We start from the raw sequence: 14,956 nt of genomic DNA on the forward strand, positions 1-14,956 counted from the left end.
GTGTGTGTGTGTGTGTGTGCGTGTGTGTGCACGTGCGTTTGTGTAAGGGACAGTAAATGTATCATGTTTGCATTGCAAAATTCAAGTGCGTGCTTGTATTTTTAAGTTTTTATGGGACATGCATGTACACATGTATGTTTTGATGAAGTGTGCAATTGGACGAGCCAAAGATATTTATATATTTAGCAGAGACAGTATTTTTAGCAGGAAACGTGGATGAATACTTGGTTTACTTTCTCACCCTCCCACGGTGGCTCCTCTGTCTCCCAATGGAGTTATGGCCTGTCTATCTATGTGCATACTCAGGACACTATACATATACTCACACATATTTGCAGAGCACAGTGTAGAATCATATATCTACCTCACCGGATAAAAGACGTTATCTTATCTCATCCAAACTGAGAAACCTTAATTCTCCCGGGCTTCCATTTCTTTGATATGCGTAATGTGGTTACCACTGACTGAAAAAAAACTAAAAAGATAAAAAAATCCTATGTCCATTTCTGCTTGACTTTCCTAGATGTCGATCTGTTGGTTTGCAAGCACCAGGGTCCGTCATGCTGCACCCGGAAGATGGAGGAGAGCTACCAGTTGGCTGTAAAAAGAGAAACCCTCCACAACATTCAGTCCTACAGCTATGAGCTGGAGCACCTCATCTCCGGCCACTTGGATGCCTTCCAGGGTAAGTGCTGGGCCTCAAGGGGCCGAGCTCGGGTTGGATGGGATTGGCCGGAGACTCTGGGTTGTTGTTTTTGATGAATGGGAAAGAGATGTTTTGCGATTGAGTGGTTGGTGAATTGTGAGTTAGATACCTGGTACATACTGTATCTCCCCCCATGCATTGGACTGATGCCCCCGAATGTTATAGCTCCTGCATAGTATTTAAAAACCCGACCCATCTTCATGCTGACCTGAACCTGAACTCGTGCCCCATTCTTGCCCCAAATGCAGCAAGAAAAAAACAAATACATTTGTGTTTGTTTTCTTGCTTCCAAAGAATATTTATTTGCCCGGTGTTTGGTGAAAAAAAAGTTTTACTCAGTTCCCCAGGGTCACGGAAGCTGGCGTTCAAGCAAATGTGCAGTCAGGAAATGGGCAGGCCCCCCCACCCCCCACCTTTCTCCCCTTCTTCTGTGGTTTTGGCTGCAAAAGAAGCGTAAAGAGGGATCACTGAGGGTAAATGGGGAAAAAAGAGAGTACAGAGGCCTTTTTCCCAGACTTTAATGTTTGGTGGAAGATGGTCTGCTTTGTCATTATCGGCTCCTGCTCTCAGGACAACAAAAACAATTACTGGAACCCTTGGACAAATTACAGTAGTTTTGTGGAGTGAAACAATCCGTGCACAGTGATTTGTTTTGTTTGTTTGTTTGGTGTTTAGTTTTGGGTGTATTTTTATTTTTTGGCGCAATGCCTCTTTGGTAGCCCGGTCGGTTGAGATGTCTGAGTTCCGGATAAACAAAGCCATGCTGTAGATATAAAGCCTGTTTCAACTGGGTCTTGCCTGCCAAAGGGTTTTGTACTACGCCCAACTGAATCAAGCCGTGCACTAGTTCTCCTTCCTCTTCCACGAGTGATTGCAGTGTCGTTTAAATTATAGAATTTCTGAAATAGACCAAGTTGTCCTTCCCAAAAACCTCCAAACACCATCCCACAGGGTCGGAGACATGCAATTAGTTTTATAAGACAATGGACTGCTCGGACAAGTCCTGTTTTATGACGGATGGGGATGTTGCCATCCAACTAACATGACAAGAACAAATGGTGTAATAGAGAATGAAACGGGTTCGGGAACGGTCACGATGAATGTATTATTATTAGACATTGTTGCCATGGAAATGAGTAGGTTACTGTGATGTTTAACCTATAAATGTCTTCTATAGTATATATTACTGTCACATATTGTTTAACGTTCTAAAACACCTCCACGATATAAAATTCCAGTCGCTTTAAACATAACAAGCAGTTACATGAATATAACTAACCGTGTTTGAATAGGGTTCCTGGTATTTGTCCTTTTCATCATCATCATTAAGATCTTTCCCTTCTTACCTCATGTCTGAGCCTGTCTAAAAAATGGAGATCAGGTGTTCCACATATCCAGAAAAAGCCAAGATGGAAAATAACAATGTAATAACAATAGGAACTGGAGTATGGTGGTGCCGAAAAGGATGATGTCACTAACCCTCAATTTACAAGGCCTTCTAAGGACAGTCTCTGTGCTGTCTGAGTGCCTCAAGTGGAATGTGAAGTAGCAAGTGGCTCATATACTGCATGAAGTAATGAGAATATGATTTTGGCTGATGACCTTGGTGCTGTTATTCACACGCTGGATGGTGGAAAATTGTTTGTGGGTATCTTTCTTCTCCTACGCTCTTTTTGTTTGTACTGTCTCTATCCAGTTGCACCACATACAGTTCACCGCTGAGCCAGTTGCCTGGAAAAATCTGCTCTTCTGCTGTTTATCAATTATTTGATAATGCTCTCATGATGTGGCCACTCTTTCCTCTGCAGCTTTCTGTCTGCCTTTCATTCAACTCATTTCATAAATCTTGTGGCGACAAAGTCCAATATGGGTGTGATTTCTTTGTCAACTGCAGCTTCTCAACTCCAAATTACTCCTGCTGATTGCCAAAGTTTAGCAAAAAGGACAAGCCCATTAGACAGGAGATGGTGTGTGTTTAAGGAGTGTGTGTGTGTGTGTGTGTGTGTGTGTGTAGGTGTGTGTGTGAGTATGTGAGTGTTTTTCTTGGCCTGCCTTTGTTTTGACAGGCCTAAAGGCCCTACTGTGCGTTGTCATGTGTGGGAGTTGGCATGTCACGACTATGACCCCATAAACACAGACCACATTTCTGAAATAACGTTTCTTCTGCAAATGTTCCTGATACTGTATTAATACAGAGGAACAGGTTCAATTGTGGGCTGCAATAAAAAACAATTACAGCTCCAATAATCTTTTGCAATTCACCACATATTGCTTTCCGCTTTCAACCTGCTACTGCCACGCCCTAAATCATGTAAGCATGTTACATCTTTTTGCATAACAACCTCCTTCCCTGTAGTTTATCGTCTTCTCCATCGTCCCGCCTGAAACTTTCCCAAAACACACACACACACACACACACACTCACACAGCCAACCCCCTGCAGATCTCCTCTCTCAACCCCAACACAAGAACAGGCTGATTCTCCTAATCCATGCCGTGGTGGATAGGTAATGAGGGCCTGATGGTGGGTAGGTGTCAACCACAGAGCCCAAGCTGGGGCAGCTTAGAGCTGCTGGCTTTGGCCTGTCAGTCGGTATTAGCCAATCTGGAGTAATCTTAGTGCCGGACACAGATGGATTGTTCACTTGAATCTTTGTATGTCTGTTTGCCTCTGCTACGAGTTGATCAGTAGATCTGAGGGGCAAGAAGAGCCTTACTTGTAGTTACTTCCAACAGGCCCTCATATAAATGACAGGTGGGAATGATGAGCAAGAGAGTAAATATCTGGGTATACCATACTCAAGCTGCTGGGGAGCAGATGTCAAGAAAACGCTGACACATTTGATCACTAGTGTCACCGATATGTGTATGTGTGTGTGTGTGTGTGTGTGCGCGCGCGTGTGTTTGTGTGCATACATGTCTACCAAAGACATGTGCATGTACAATATTTACCACCCTTGCAAGTCACCATGACCACCTCAGGGCTCAAGTTATCCTCACAGGAGTTGACAAATGCTTTTCAGAGAGATGTATTCTGCTGGCCTAGATAGCTCTCCATCATCAATGGAAGTGCATCACATTTAGAGTTTTAGGTGCCCTCCAATGAAGGGCCAAGGGGTTCATTTGAGAATGAGCGACAGCGAGGGAGAGAGAAAGAGGCCATGGCAAGAAGTACGGTGCCTTTCCTCATTGAGACGACATGCTGATCACCAGGAGAGAACATATGCACGAGTGTACGAGACAAAGTGACATTCACAGGCATTCACAGGTGGCTTGCTGTAGATATAAAGCCTACTGTAACTGTCTCTTTGCTCTGATTACCTGCTTGCACCCGTACGACTCCAATGCCCCCCCCCCCCCCCCCCCCCTCCTTTTTTTTGGCATAGAAAGAAAGACAAAACTGTTTAGAAAAATTCCTCTGCTGTCTTCACTTTTACTGTCAGGAGAACCTTTCTGGGTGGCTTACACAACTCATTACAAAATAGTGATGATTTATGTGTGCTTTTGTGGACATGTGTTTCTGCATGCCTACAAAACAGACGTGATAGGAATGATTAACCACTTGGCTGTGGTGGCTATCGTCATATTCATATATATATATTGAAATCTCTCACTTCTCTGCCAGTTCTCTCATTTATTTTGCTTGTGATCATTTGAACCGGTCCTCTCTCACATCATTATTATTTCTTTTCTCTCACTTCATGTCTGCATGTATTTTCCTGTGCAGATGTTTTGACCGACAGGGTTATTGCTCTAGAGGCTGATGCTTGGACACAGAATGACATTGCGCTGCACCATGAGCTCATGCTCAAATTAGGGAGGATATCCGGAATCCATCCCTACACGTCTCATTTAATCCTAGAGGGTGGAGGTAAAACATGTTTATGGACCTAATAGTGAGAGTGAATATATTGCGTATTCGAGTGTGTACGCGCCGGCGTCCTGAGCATGTTTGTGTTTTATCTACGCCTCTCGAGTCTCCTTAGTAGACATGACACATAAAGGCAGAATGTGTGTGCCTCGAAATGTGTACGACTCGCTGGGGAAAGGGGGGAAAGAACAAAGGGAAGGGGGCAAAAGAGAGGGGGAACGCTCAAAGCTTCTCACAGTCATAAAGTCACACTCAAAGCTTCCCTAATTACCTCTGCTTTTCATCTGCCCCCCTCACATCAGCGCGAATATATGTGAGAATCCAGAGAAGTCGGGCCTGGAGAGGGAGGGAGGGCTTGTGGTTTCAGAAAAGTTTTCACTGAAAGTGTGCACAGGTGTGTTTGAATCAGGTGTGTATGTGTGTGTGTGTGTGTGTGTGTGTGTGTGTGTGTGTGTGTGTGTGATCTGGTCTGCCTTTAAAGAATGTGCAATAAACAGCTTTTTGCCCTGTGTTCACACTGTATACTGATGCTCTCCCTCTTTCTTCCTCGCCGTCGCTCTCTGTCTGTGGTCCATGCTTGTACAGCATTGGTTGCTTAACAAGAGCATGCTGGGTCTTGGTGGGCACAATGCCAACAGCTTGCGTGCTGGCATGTGCTCTGCAGGGAGCCCTCACGTCTCACAGCTGCCAAGAGTGCGCTCCACAGAATGAAACCATAAACACAAAATACATCTCCATCTTCTTCTCCTTTTCATTTTTCTTCGTCGTGGTTATTTGGCTCCCCTTAAAGCCTCAGTCTTCCTCACCAACCATCCATGCTCCCCAATATTACGTCCAAGGCCTAAACAAATACGAGGCCTGTGTAGATTAGCTTGCCGCCAGTCGCCACGGCCATAATTTGACACACAGCGTGAATTGAAACTGAGAGAAATACCTCTTTATTTCTCGCCAACACCATCTCTTCACCCTCATGGGCCTTTCTGACGCGACTTTGCAAACGCAATTTGTGATGCTGCCTTTCAGCTCGCCTCAATAAGCCCTCTTGGTGTAGAGACTAAGCTCCATCAGTCTCACTAGTATCTTATGAGCACAATAAGCTTGATGGAAGTTTCTTGGTAATCAGACAAAGTCGCATCTCCCGGGGCTTGTTCTCTGTCCAAGAGAATTTGGCTTTTCTGGAACACAATCTGTCTGGCTGGCTGATGGGATTTGTAATCTACCGCCGCTGATTGGTCCAGCATGGCCTGTTCCTGTGTCCTGTCTGACTTTGCTGCACCCGTCCTTCCCAGAATGATCCCACAAGCCATAAAGTGCATGTGTGTAAGTTTGAGATACAGATATTTGTGTGCACACATCTGTGGATAGCGGCTGGCAGTCAAAATCGTCATCATATTATATCTCATAACCAACCCAATTGACAGATTATTCCCCTTTTTGGTGTACTTGTCACACATCTACCTCTTTGTTCCGTTCAATGAATGAGATGTGAGGGCAAATCGTAGGTGATTTAATAAGGAAATAAGGTCATGCCAAGAGTAATAGTGGAAGTGTTGTTCATGAGGGAAAGAGGGCTTGAACATCCGCAACTGGCCAGACTTGCATGTCTGTAAGAGAGAGCCTGTGGGAGATCAGGGTGTTTAGTTAATCTGTGCTTATGATGCATAAGTGGATGAACATTGCGATCTACATGTCTCTTGGACTCACTCTGTTACTTCAGCCCAAAGTTGAGTTGGCTTTCCATCTCCCGTCTCTAACCTCGAACTCACTTCATCACACCCTCGTTCAAATCAACCCACTTTCCTCATTACGCCCTGTGCTCGACACTCCTCTGCTTCCTCTCCTTCTTCCTCCTCGCCTCTATGGCTCCTAGCACACCATTAAGCAGTCCCCGAGGTAGGCTGTAGTCACTGATCTATAAAGTCATTCATCCATGGTATTCCAGAGAAGGAGGAATAAATGAGAGGAAAGACCAAAAGAAAAGTTCTCACCCTGCCCAGCTGTATCCTGTTTGTATGATCCATGATGGATTATGATATCTGCTTTATTGTCTGCCAAAAGGAACAGGCATGGGTCTGCTCTTAAATCCACCACCATGCAGTGTATCACTGGCAAACTGTGTACACTGGAACTACTGATGGACTTTGTCCTTTACAAATATGTTTATACATTTATCTTGATTATTTAGTATTTTCTTTTGATTAATTTCAGCCCGCAAATTGGATCGAAGCGTTTTGGGGTTGCTTTGAATGGCATAAAGATAATAGCGTAGGTCTTATCAAAGAGTAGTTTTGGCTCATAATTGAAACGATGCATAAGTGACCCTTATGTATGATTCATATTAAAGCTGAAAAATGAAAACAGGGGCCGGTAAAGTGGAAGATTTCATGAGACTCCGTTTCATCTTGGAATCCCATTCACACTTAGAGTCAGTTTCAAGGGTCTGTTTCAGGTTAATCTAATCTTAGTCTCAATGTTTCCTTTCCTTTTTTCATCATAACCTGGTCTCAGTCTCTTTCTCCGGTCGCTCTCGTCATCATTAGGTTCCGTTATTACCTTAACAGGGCTTTTTTAATTGATCACAAAACCACAGGCTGTCATCAATGTAGCCTGGTTTTAGAGAAAATTCCTGATTCACTTGTTAATGTTGCAGTCTGCATGACCAATAAGCTGCTGGCAGCTGGTATTCAGTCTTTTTTTGGGTGGGCATTTTTTTATTTTCTCCAACCTGCAGATTAAAACAATTACAACTAAATCCCTATAGATTTAAACATATCGGTCATTCTGTTACCGGAAAGGGACAGAACGTACATGTGCAGTGAGGCTGCTCGTGCTGTGTTCAAGAACGAGTCAGAACGTTCGTACTTACGTTTTTTTTGTGGCTTTCAATGAGTGCAAACACTTTTTGTGTACGACACTCTGCTGCTCCTTAGCACTACACTATATCAAAAGAGATGCTCTGATTTATACATCAATAAACAAAAGATAAATGGGGGGTCACTATAGACCTGTGGCCCCCTTGATGCCTAGGACCAGAGGTGCTGTCCGTCAGCCTGTCAACAGTCTGCCCTCCACATCTCCCCTTTATGGCATTAGCCATTTGAACAACCCTCCCTCCCTCCCCTGCGCTTCCCTCAGCCCCCGTCCTTCTCTCGTCTGCTCATTCCCCTGCCTTCGATCATGTTTCCCTACTTTGGCCAGAGCAGAGAGCAGTGATCCCCCTCCTGCCCAATCTCCACCGCCCCCATGCCACATTATAGCCCAGTGCACCCCGATCTGCCCCTGGCATCTGTGGAATTGTTTATGTTTCAAAGTTTTGATATAGCTGGGCAGTCCTCTTTAATTACCCTTCCATACCCCCCGCTCCCCCACTCTTGCCCCTCACCCCAAGCTCATTATCCCACCTGTTAGCCCACTGATAGTACAAGACAAGCACATTAGGATTTGGGGGCCAGGGTTTGCTGACATTTGTGTGGGGTTAGGCTCGTGGAGTCACAGTGTTTTTGGTAGGAGTGCAGCCACCCTCTTCTTGCTAGTCAAGTTTGCGTGAACAGCACACGTCTGCGCTTGTTGCTGACAGATGAGTCATGCTCCCACTTTAGACTTCAGACATGTGATTTTACCCCACGAGTATGATGAATCAACTGGCGATGCACAATACCGGATACTGATATCGGGTATCAGTGACTATATAGGCTGAACTGCTAGCGGATGCCATTATTTTAATAAATAACAATTCACTACATTTACGTATATCTATGTATTCATTTGGTACATTTTGTTTAACAATGTGAAGAAAGCAATGTCAAGCTATATGTTGCCTTACACATACAATCCCAGTCTCTTCCTCACAGGGAGGCATGCAGCTTATTAATTAAACACTGGCATCAGATCGGTACTCGCTATCGGCCGATATCCAAAGCCCAGGTTTCGTCTCATTATCGGGACTGAAAAAGTCGGATCGGTGCATCCCTAGACTCAATTGATTGATTCATTGACTTATTAATAGTTTATTACCATTAAACTGTTCCCTGAAAGGTTAGAGGCTGAGAGATTGTATGACATTGCAGCTCTACCCCTGTAACCGAAGATGACCAGTGCTGAGTGTGAGATTGCCCTATGTACAGTATTTCTACTAATTAAAACAAGGATATGTAATGTACACATGTGTCGCTATGTCATATATATCTGTGTGGTGACCGGTCTGAAACCCAAGCCTGTGGCAGGATTAAAATGCTTTGCCTGAGAAGATAGTTGATGGGACTGATTGCCAAGATAGGAAGGGCCCACGGATTCATGGTATGAGAACAGTGTCTGCTACCTCATTATCACAATATTACCGCATCTTCGAGCATGCATATGCACACCCACCTCTACAGGCCGACATGCACGTACTTAAAAATACAGACATACTGTACATGTACTCATATACTTGCACTTATTAAAAGATGCAGCCTCACTAATGCCACATTTAAACCCTGTAACACCCGGTCTATGCAACTGGTGTGAGAGTGGCCGAGGAACTGCTGGGTAGCAATGGCGAACAAACACTATAGCAGTGACTTAAATCACAGAGCTGCCACTACGCTTATTTTGACTCAGTTATTGTGGAAGCCATGGTGACAAATTGTGCCAGTAAAACACTGAGTTGCCAGGCAGAATGTTAAGTGGAAATAACTTCTTATGATTAAACCCAGTGATCTCAGAGACTGGCTTTGGCATCGCATTGGTGGAAAGATATGGTATAATATCCCATCCCAAAGTCATGTTGCATACTCAGTTTAGGCCACTGCAGGACAAAGGCCTCATCTGCTTTGACACTGTTGCTCTTTTATCCCCTTAATACCTTGTTTATTCCGAGCAGAGAGCATGACAGATCAACTAAGTTTATTTAGTCCTGTATAGTTAGCTTGACAAATACGTGTTTTAAATGTCATTATTTGTAGGACTTCCTTGGAAATGAAAGTTAATTCCTTTATGTATAGCCTCAATGCATCCAGACCTCATTTCCCAAGAGGCGTACTGATGGGCGTATGAGACATGGTTATGATAGCCACCCACGACACTGTGGTCAGCCAGAACAATCAAACTCAATTGACTATCATGCAATGATAGTTAGGACTTTAAAAACTGCTGGTTTCTTTTTTTGTTTTTTGGTGTCACCCTGTTTTTCTGTACTGGAAAGTGCAGATAAACCCACATGGTTGTTCTGGATGTATAACAGAATGAGAAATTGGATACATTTGAGTGTGGGAGGGATCTTGATAGAAAACAGAGAATAACTGATGTTGAAAATGGATGAATCATGGGATCCAGTGTGTTGTTGATCAGAAGCAGTGTGGAGAGGACGAAAGGTGGACTCTTGTCCTACTTCAATATATTCAGAGGAAGACATATTTGAACTAACAGCCATGGAGAGACAAGGAAGTTCTCTGGACCCAGAGGCCAAATGAATCCAGATGTCAGAGCATGTTCAAAAGGTGGAGTCCACTTGTACAGTAGTTATTTTTCCTTGTTCAAAGGTTCTTCAGTCGCTTCTTTTTATTCCAATTTTCCTGGCAGTCTCCCACTCTCTTCCCTTTTTTCCCCTTTCGTGTTCTCTCTCTCTGTCACTCTCTTGGCAAATCAAAATAAAATATTTTAACAAGTACGGAATGTCTTAAAGATTTAATGATCCTGTCAGAAACCCTTTGAAATACGTGCATCCAGTCATGGTACTCTTGAGAAGTATAAGACAGAACTTTTGGGGTTTTGTAGCCCCCCCCACCCCACATCTCACAGAGAGTAAGATTAAACCATGGTATTTCTGAGCATGATAATTTTATAATAACATTATGTAACACGGTGTAACCTAAGCCTGTGGGTACATCTTGTGGTGTAAATGTCTGACTGGCAGGCGAGCAGGCCTCAGACCTCACACTGGTCCCAGCTCTGCGGCCCCACAGGCTGAGGAGACACTGAGATGGAACTGAAAATCTCTTATGCAAATCAAATGCTATTTCTTTTTTCTCCTTCCTTTTCTGTTTCTGTTTGTCATTTTGATGCTCTTCACCGTCCGTCTTTAGCTCTTTCTGACTGCTTTCAGCCTCCAGTCAGACTACAACTTGTCACACTTCACTTTACAGTAATAATCCCTAAAAGACCATTGCTCGACTCGTCTGTCGGCTTTATTTCTGTCACACGCAGTCAAGCTCCTCAAAGCCCATCAAATAGAGCACAACTTTGAATGCTATGTGTGCGTGAGCAAGTCCGATCATGATAATGGTGCTTTCTGGTGCTTTGGAAATGAGTTGTGCCTTTTGCTGGCCAGTGGGGAGTCCCCGTGTGTCACAGACAGCGGTCATATTAGTGCAGCTGTTGAGGAGGACATGACTGTTGTTATCCTTCTGTCTGTGAGCTGGGAGGGGCTGTACACACACAGGCACACACACAAACACACACACACACACACACATTTGGTAACAATCACTGTGCGGAAATAGATTCACTACGCCAAAGGTAGTCATATGAATGAATATGTTAGTGTTAACATAAAGAAAACACATCTTTAAGAAACACATGCTTACCAAAAGGTGGTTATCAGTCAGTATATGCAACATTGCAATACACTGTGAGCTTGACCTTAGTTTTTTAATTTCATGGATGTGTGTGTGTGTGTGTGTGTGTGTGCGTGTGTATATGTTGTGGGGGTGGGGTGGTGTTGGCACCCTCACTCTCCTGTCTCAATTTCTGTACAGTTGCTACTGCTCCTTCATGTCCCGTCATGCTTTTAAGGTGACATCACACCCCAGAGGAGAGTGTTGTGTCCAGGAAAGAGGACACGCACGCACACACACACACACACACACACCTACATACATACACAACTAAGTAAAACCGAACGTGGAGATTGAGAGCATGAACTCAAGTTTAAAATGTTAACTGAGTCCAGCCTGCCGGCCGATTGAAAAGAATGCAGGTTTGAGACCCTTCTGCATTGGCTTCATTATTCAGACCGGGTGGTTAGCCCCTGATAATAAGCAACATGGCCCATTTTTCTGTTTATATGTGGATAATTTTTTATTAAAGTAATATTTGCATCATTTTCTAATAGACTCTTATTCAACTTTAAACCATGTCAGTGAGCAGTGGAATGGGAATGGAGAAAAGGGAGAATGGAGAAGGGAGAAGGGAAGAGAGTCAAAGAGTTTTTCCAAATTGCAAGTCTTTTTTTCTTACCTTGCTTTTCCCTCTGTCGTTCTGTCTCTACTCTGTTACAGTACCTTTGCTTAGCAAGAAGTGGCACTTCATTGGCACTGATCTCTGCCTCTGCACTGACATCACTGATTGCCTTCCAGCTTAATTTGCTCACCAGGAAATGACATAAGAACGGGATGACTCAACTGGTGTGTGTGTGTGTGTTGTGTGTGGTATGTCAAACACTGCTGCAAAACTCTGGAATTTACTGTATTTGCCAGAGAAAATGCAGTTGCTGGCTACTCATATCAGGGCTTAAAACAGATACATCTGCACACCAAATAGATCCCATTAGAATGTTTTTTAATGCTGAGTAATTGCTGTGTAGCACCAGGCTCTTCCTCTGTCGCCATCTTAAACACCCATAATGCATTTACAAGTATATATGCTGATATATATATAAAATATAATGCCCTGTCCTTTAGACATCTATCTCTTTTTAATTCCATCCATCGTCTCTTTCCCTTCGTTTATAATCTGTTTCTCTCTCTCTCTGGAGACCGGCAGACAGTCTTCTTAAGACATACTTATTGGGGTGATGACTTCAAACACAATCATATCCAACAGCATTATAGGGAAACTTGACACTGGTTTCCCAACCCAACTTACTGATGCACTCAAGCCAAGCTTAATTGGTTCAGATCTAGAGTTTTGATAAGTGTTTGCATTTTGGATGCCTTACCCATTTCATGTCATTAAGGATTTTCAGTATTTATTTCACATAAAATGTAATTTGCCCTGGTCTTTCTATCACTTATCGCTGTGTTTCTCTTTTGCTCTCCTTGCAGACATGTTCCAGTACCTTCTATCCTTCTCTCAGGGCCACCTGAGTTCTCTGTTGGAGGGAACCTACTCATCCCTGTCCCGTCAAGCCCTACCCCACGTTAACCAACTCTTCTCCTCCCTCTCCCTCTACCTCCGTGGGGCTAACGTCTCCGTTGAGGCGTCCATTCACCAATTTTTTAACAACCTCTTCCCACTCGTCTACACGCGGCTCATCAATCCTGGCCTTGAAGGCAACATGATGATGGGCAGCGAAATGGATGACTGTCTCCGTATGATCAGGCAGGATGTCAACCCCTTTGGGCCTCATCCAGCAGTCATGGCCCAGGAGCTGGAGGGGGCACTGGGAGCCGGGAGACAACTGGGCCTGGCCCTGGAGGAGGGTCTGGAAGTGATGAACGCCACCGAACATGTCAGCATGAGCAAAGAGTGTGTGAAGGGCCTGGTGAAGATGGTGTACTGCTCCCACTGCCGAGGCTTGACGCTCATCAAGCCCTGCGTGGGCTACTGTCTGAATGTAATGCGAGGCTGCTTGGCCAGCGTGTCAGAGCTGGACCAGCCCTGGAGGAGGTATAGCAGCCTGTTGGAGCAGCTAACCCACGCCATGGCTGGGCACCACAGTCTGGAACTAGCCCTGCTAGGGGTGAGGGGGCACGTTAATGAAGCCCTGCTCTACGCACAGCTCCATGGTCCGCTTGTTACAGCCACAGTAAGTACACACGAGAGCTGCAGCTTTAATGGCACGTGCAAAAGGCCTCCCAACCTTTTGGTTTAACCTCTTTGTTTTATACATATACCGTGGCAATATTCAATGTATTGATTGGAAAGGTTTCGCAGGTTGCGTGTGGGTTACGAGCTATTTCTTTCCACCAACAACAAAGAACCCTGCACACAGCATTAATGTTTGCACAGTGTTTGAACTATTCAGAGAAAAATAATATTTATTACAAAAACAAAACAGCCGCCTTCAAAGACATGCAGGCTGAGCTGAGGCTGGAGGTCTCATTTTCCAAAGTCACCATTAATGTTTAGCTTATGACTGTGGGGGGATATTATAAAATCTTCATTGACTATGACGGAAATAATAAAATTAGTGGATGAAATGGGGACTGAGTGCACTTGCATGCTGTGAGTACTACCATATGCCTCATGTTATTAATATGATTTTAAGTTGGATGTTCACTACACAAAGACAGTTTCATTTCTTAAAACTGAACAGTACAGTTGAATCTAATGTTAATTTTTTGCTATGGTTTAGCAATCTATATTCTTCCGAATGTTCACAGCAATCGTCAGGGTAAACAAAAATAGAGATGGCTGTAAAACTCAAGGTAAAATCTTTGTGATAGTTTCCTCATCCTTATCCCTTTATACAAGTAATATACAGTACACGATAGTTCTGTTTGCATTGCAGTCATTTGCTTTATTTGAGAAAACTAAATCTAATCTAAAATCAGCTATTTCTAGGAATACAGTACATAGTGTTCTCTGTCTTCACATTTTTAGCAATACCCTATTTTCTCTATAAAAGGTGGGGTCGTGCATGTGGGTGTAAGGTAACATGAGTCATACACCAAGGACCAGAGGGTGATTAGCAGAGATTTATGTGCATCATCAAGAGGACTATAACAAATGTATCACTTGCATTCACTCCCCATTGCATCTCCCTCTCTGCCCTAAATGTCAGGCATGATAGTCAATGCAGTGCATGCATGTCCAGTGTTTTTAAATGAATGTATTAGAGCACTTGCACATGTCTCTCCCCTGGTGCACGAGCTGCAGAGTTCCGGGCATCATAGTTCTACTACCTTAGTGGGCCCCTTTAAGTCAAGTCAAGTCCCTAGTTCAGACTAAGGACTTGACTTTTTCCAGAGTTGTGGGAAGGATCTGTTTTCTTTTTTTTATTCGTTCTCCCAGTTTAATATCCTCATCCCCACCTCTCCCCGTCTCATTATTTGGCTATGACGTGTTACAGATTTATTTACAGACGTATCTTGTCAACACCTCGAGTTATTCTGTTCAACCTTCTGTGATGAACTGTGTTGAATATGGGATTACAAAAAGAAAAAAAACAATACTTTAAATGTGGATTGGGTAAGGCCTATTTAGGCTGCAGTTGTTGCCTACTCTTTAATGGGATCACTTGTTGACAAGAACCGGAAGTACACTGCAAGTCAACCCTATAGAGGCCACAATGTGCAAGTAGTTAAATGATTAAACTTTGACTTTACTTTTTTTCTTCATTTAGTATACAGTGCAGTCTTCCAATGAACTAGTCAATTAGTCTCAAAGACTAGCAATTACCTCTCTGCTCACCCCTCCCCTTTTCCAAGCGCGTCGAAGAACTACGGTGGCCTCGTCCG

At 43.8% G+C, this 14,956-nt stretch overlaps 1 protein-coding gene across 1 annotated transcript in view; it reads left to right on the top strand.

Moving 5' to 3' along the window:
* The window catches only part of LOC117746652 (glypican-5-like), an 85,349-nt gene that overhangs the window by 8,143 nt on the left and 62,250 nt on the right, over positions 1-14,956 (top strand). The window contains exons 2-3 of the mRNA XM_034555920.1: positions 524-685; positions 12,599-13,302. Of these exons, the coding sequence (XP_034411811.1) occupies positions 524-685; positions 12,599-13,302 (866 nt within the window). The remainder of the gene's footprint in view (positions 1-523; positions 686-12,598; positions 13,303-14,956) is intronic.

Source organism: Cyclopterus lumpus, chromosome 17 (genome assembly GCF_009769545.1).
Source record: "Cyclopterus lumpus isolate fCycLum1 chromosome 17, fCycLum1.pri, whole genome shotgun sequence".
Lineage (NCBI taxonomy): Eukaryota > Metazoa > Chordata > Actinopteri > Perciformes > Cyclopteridae > Cyclopterus > Cyclopterus lumpus.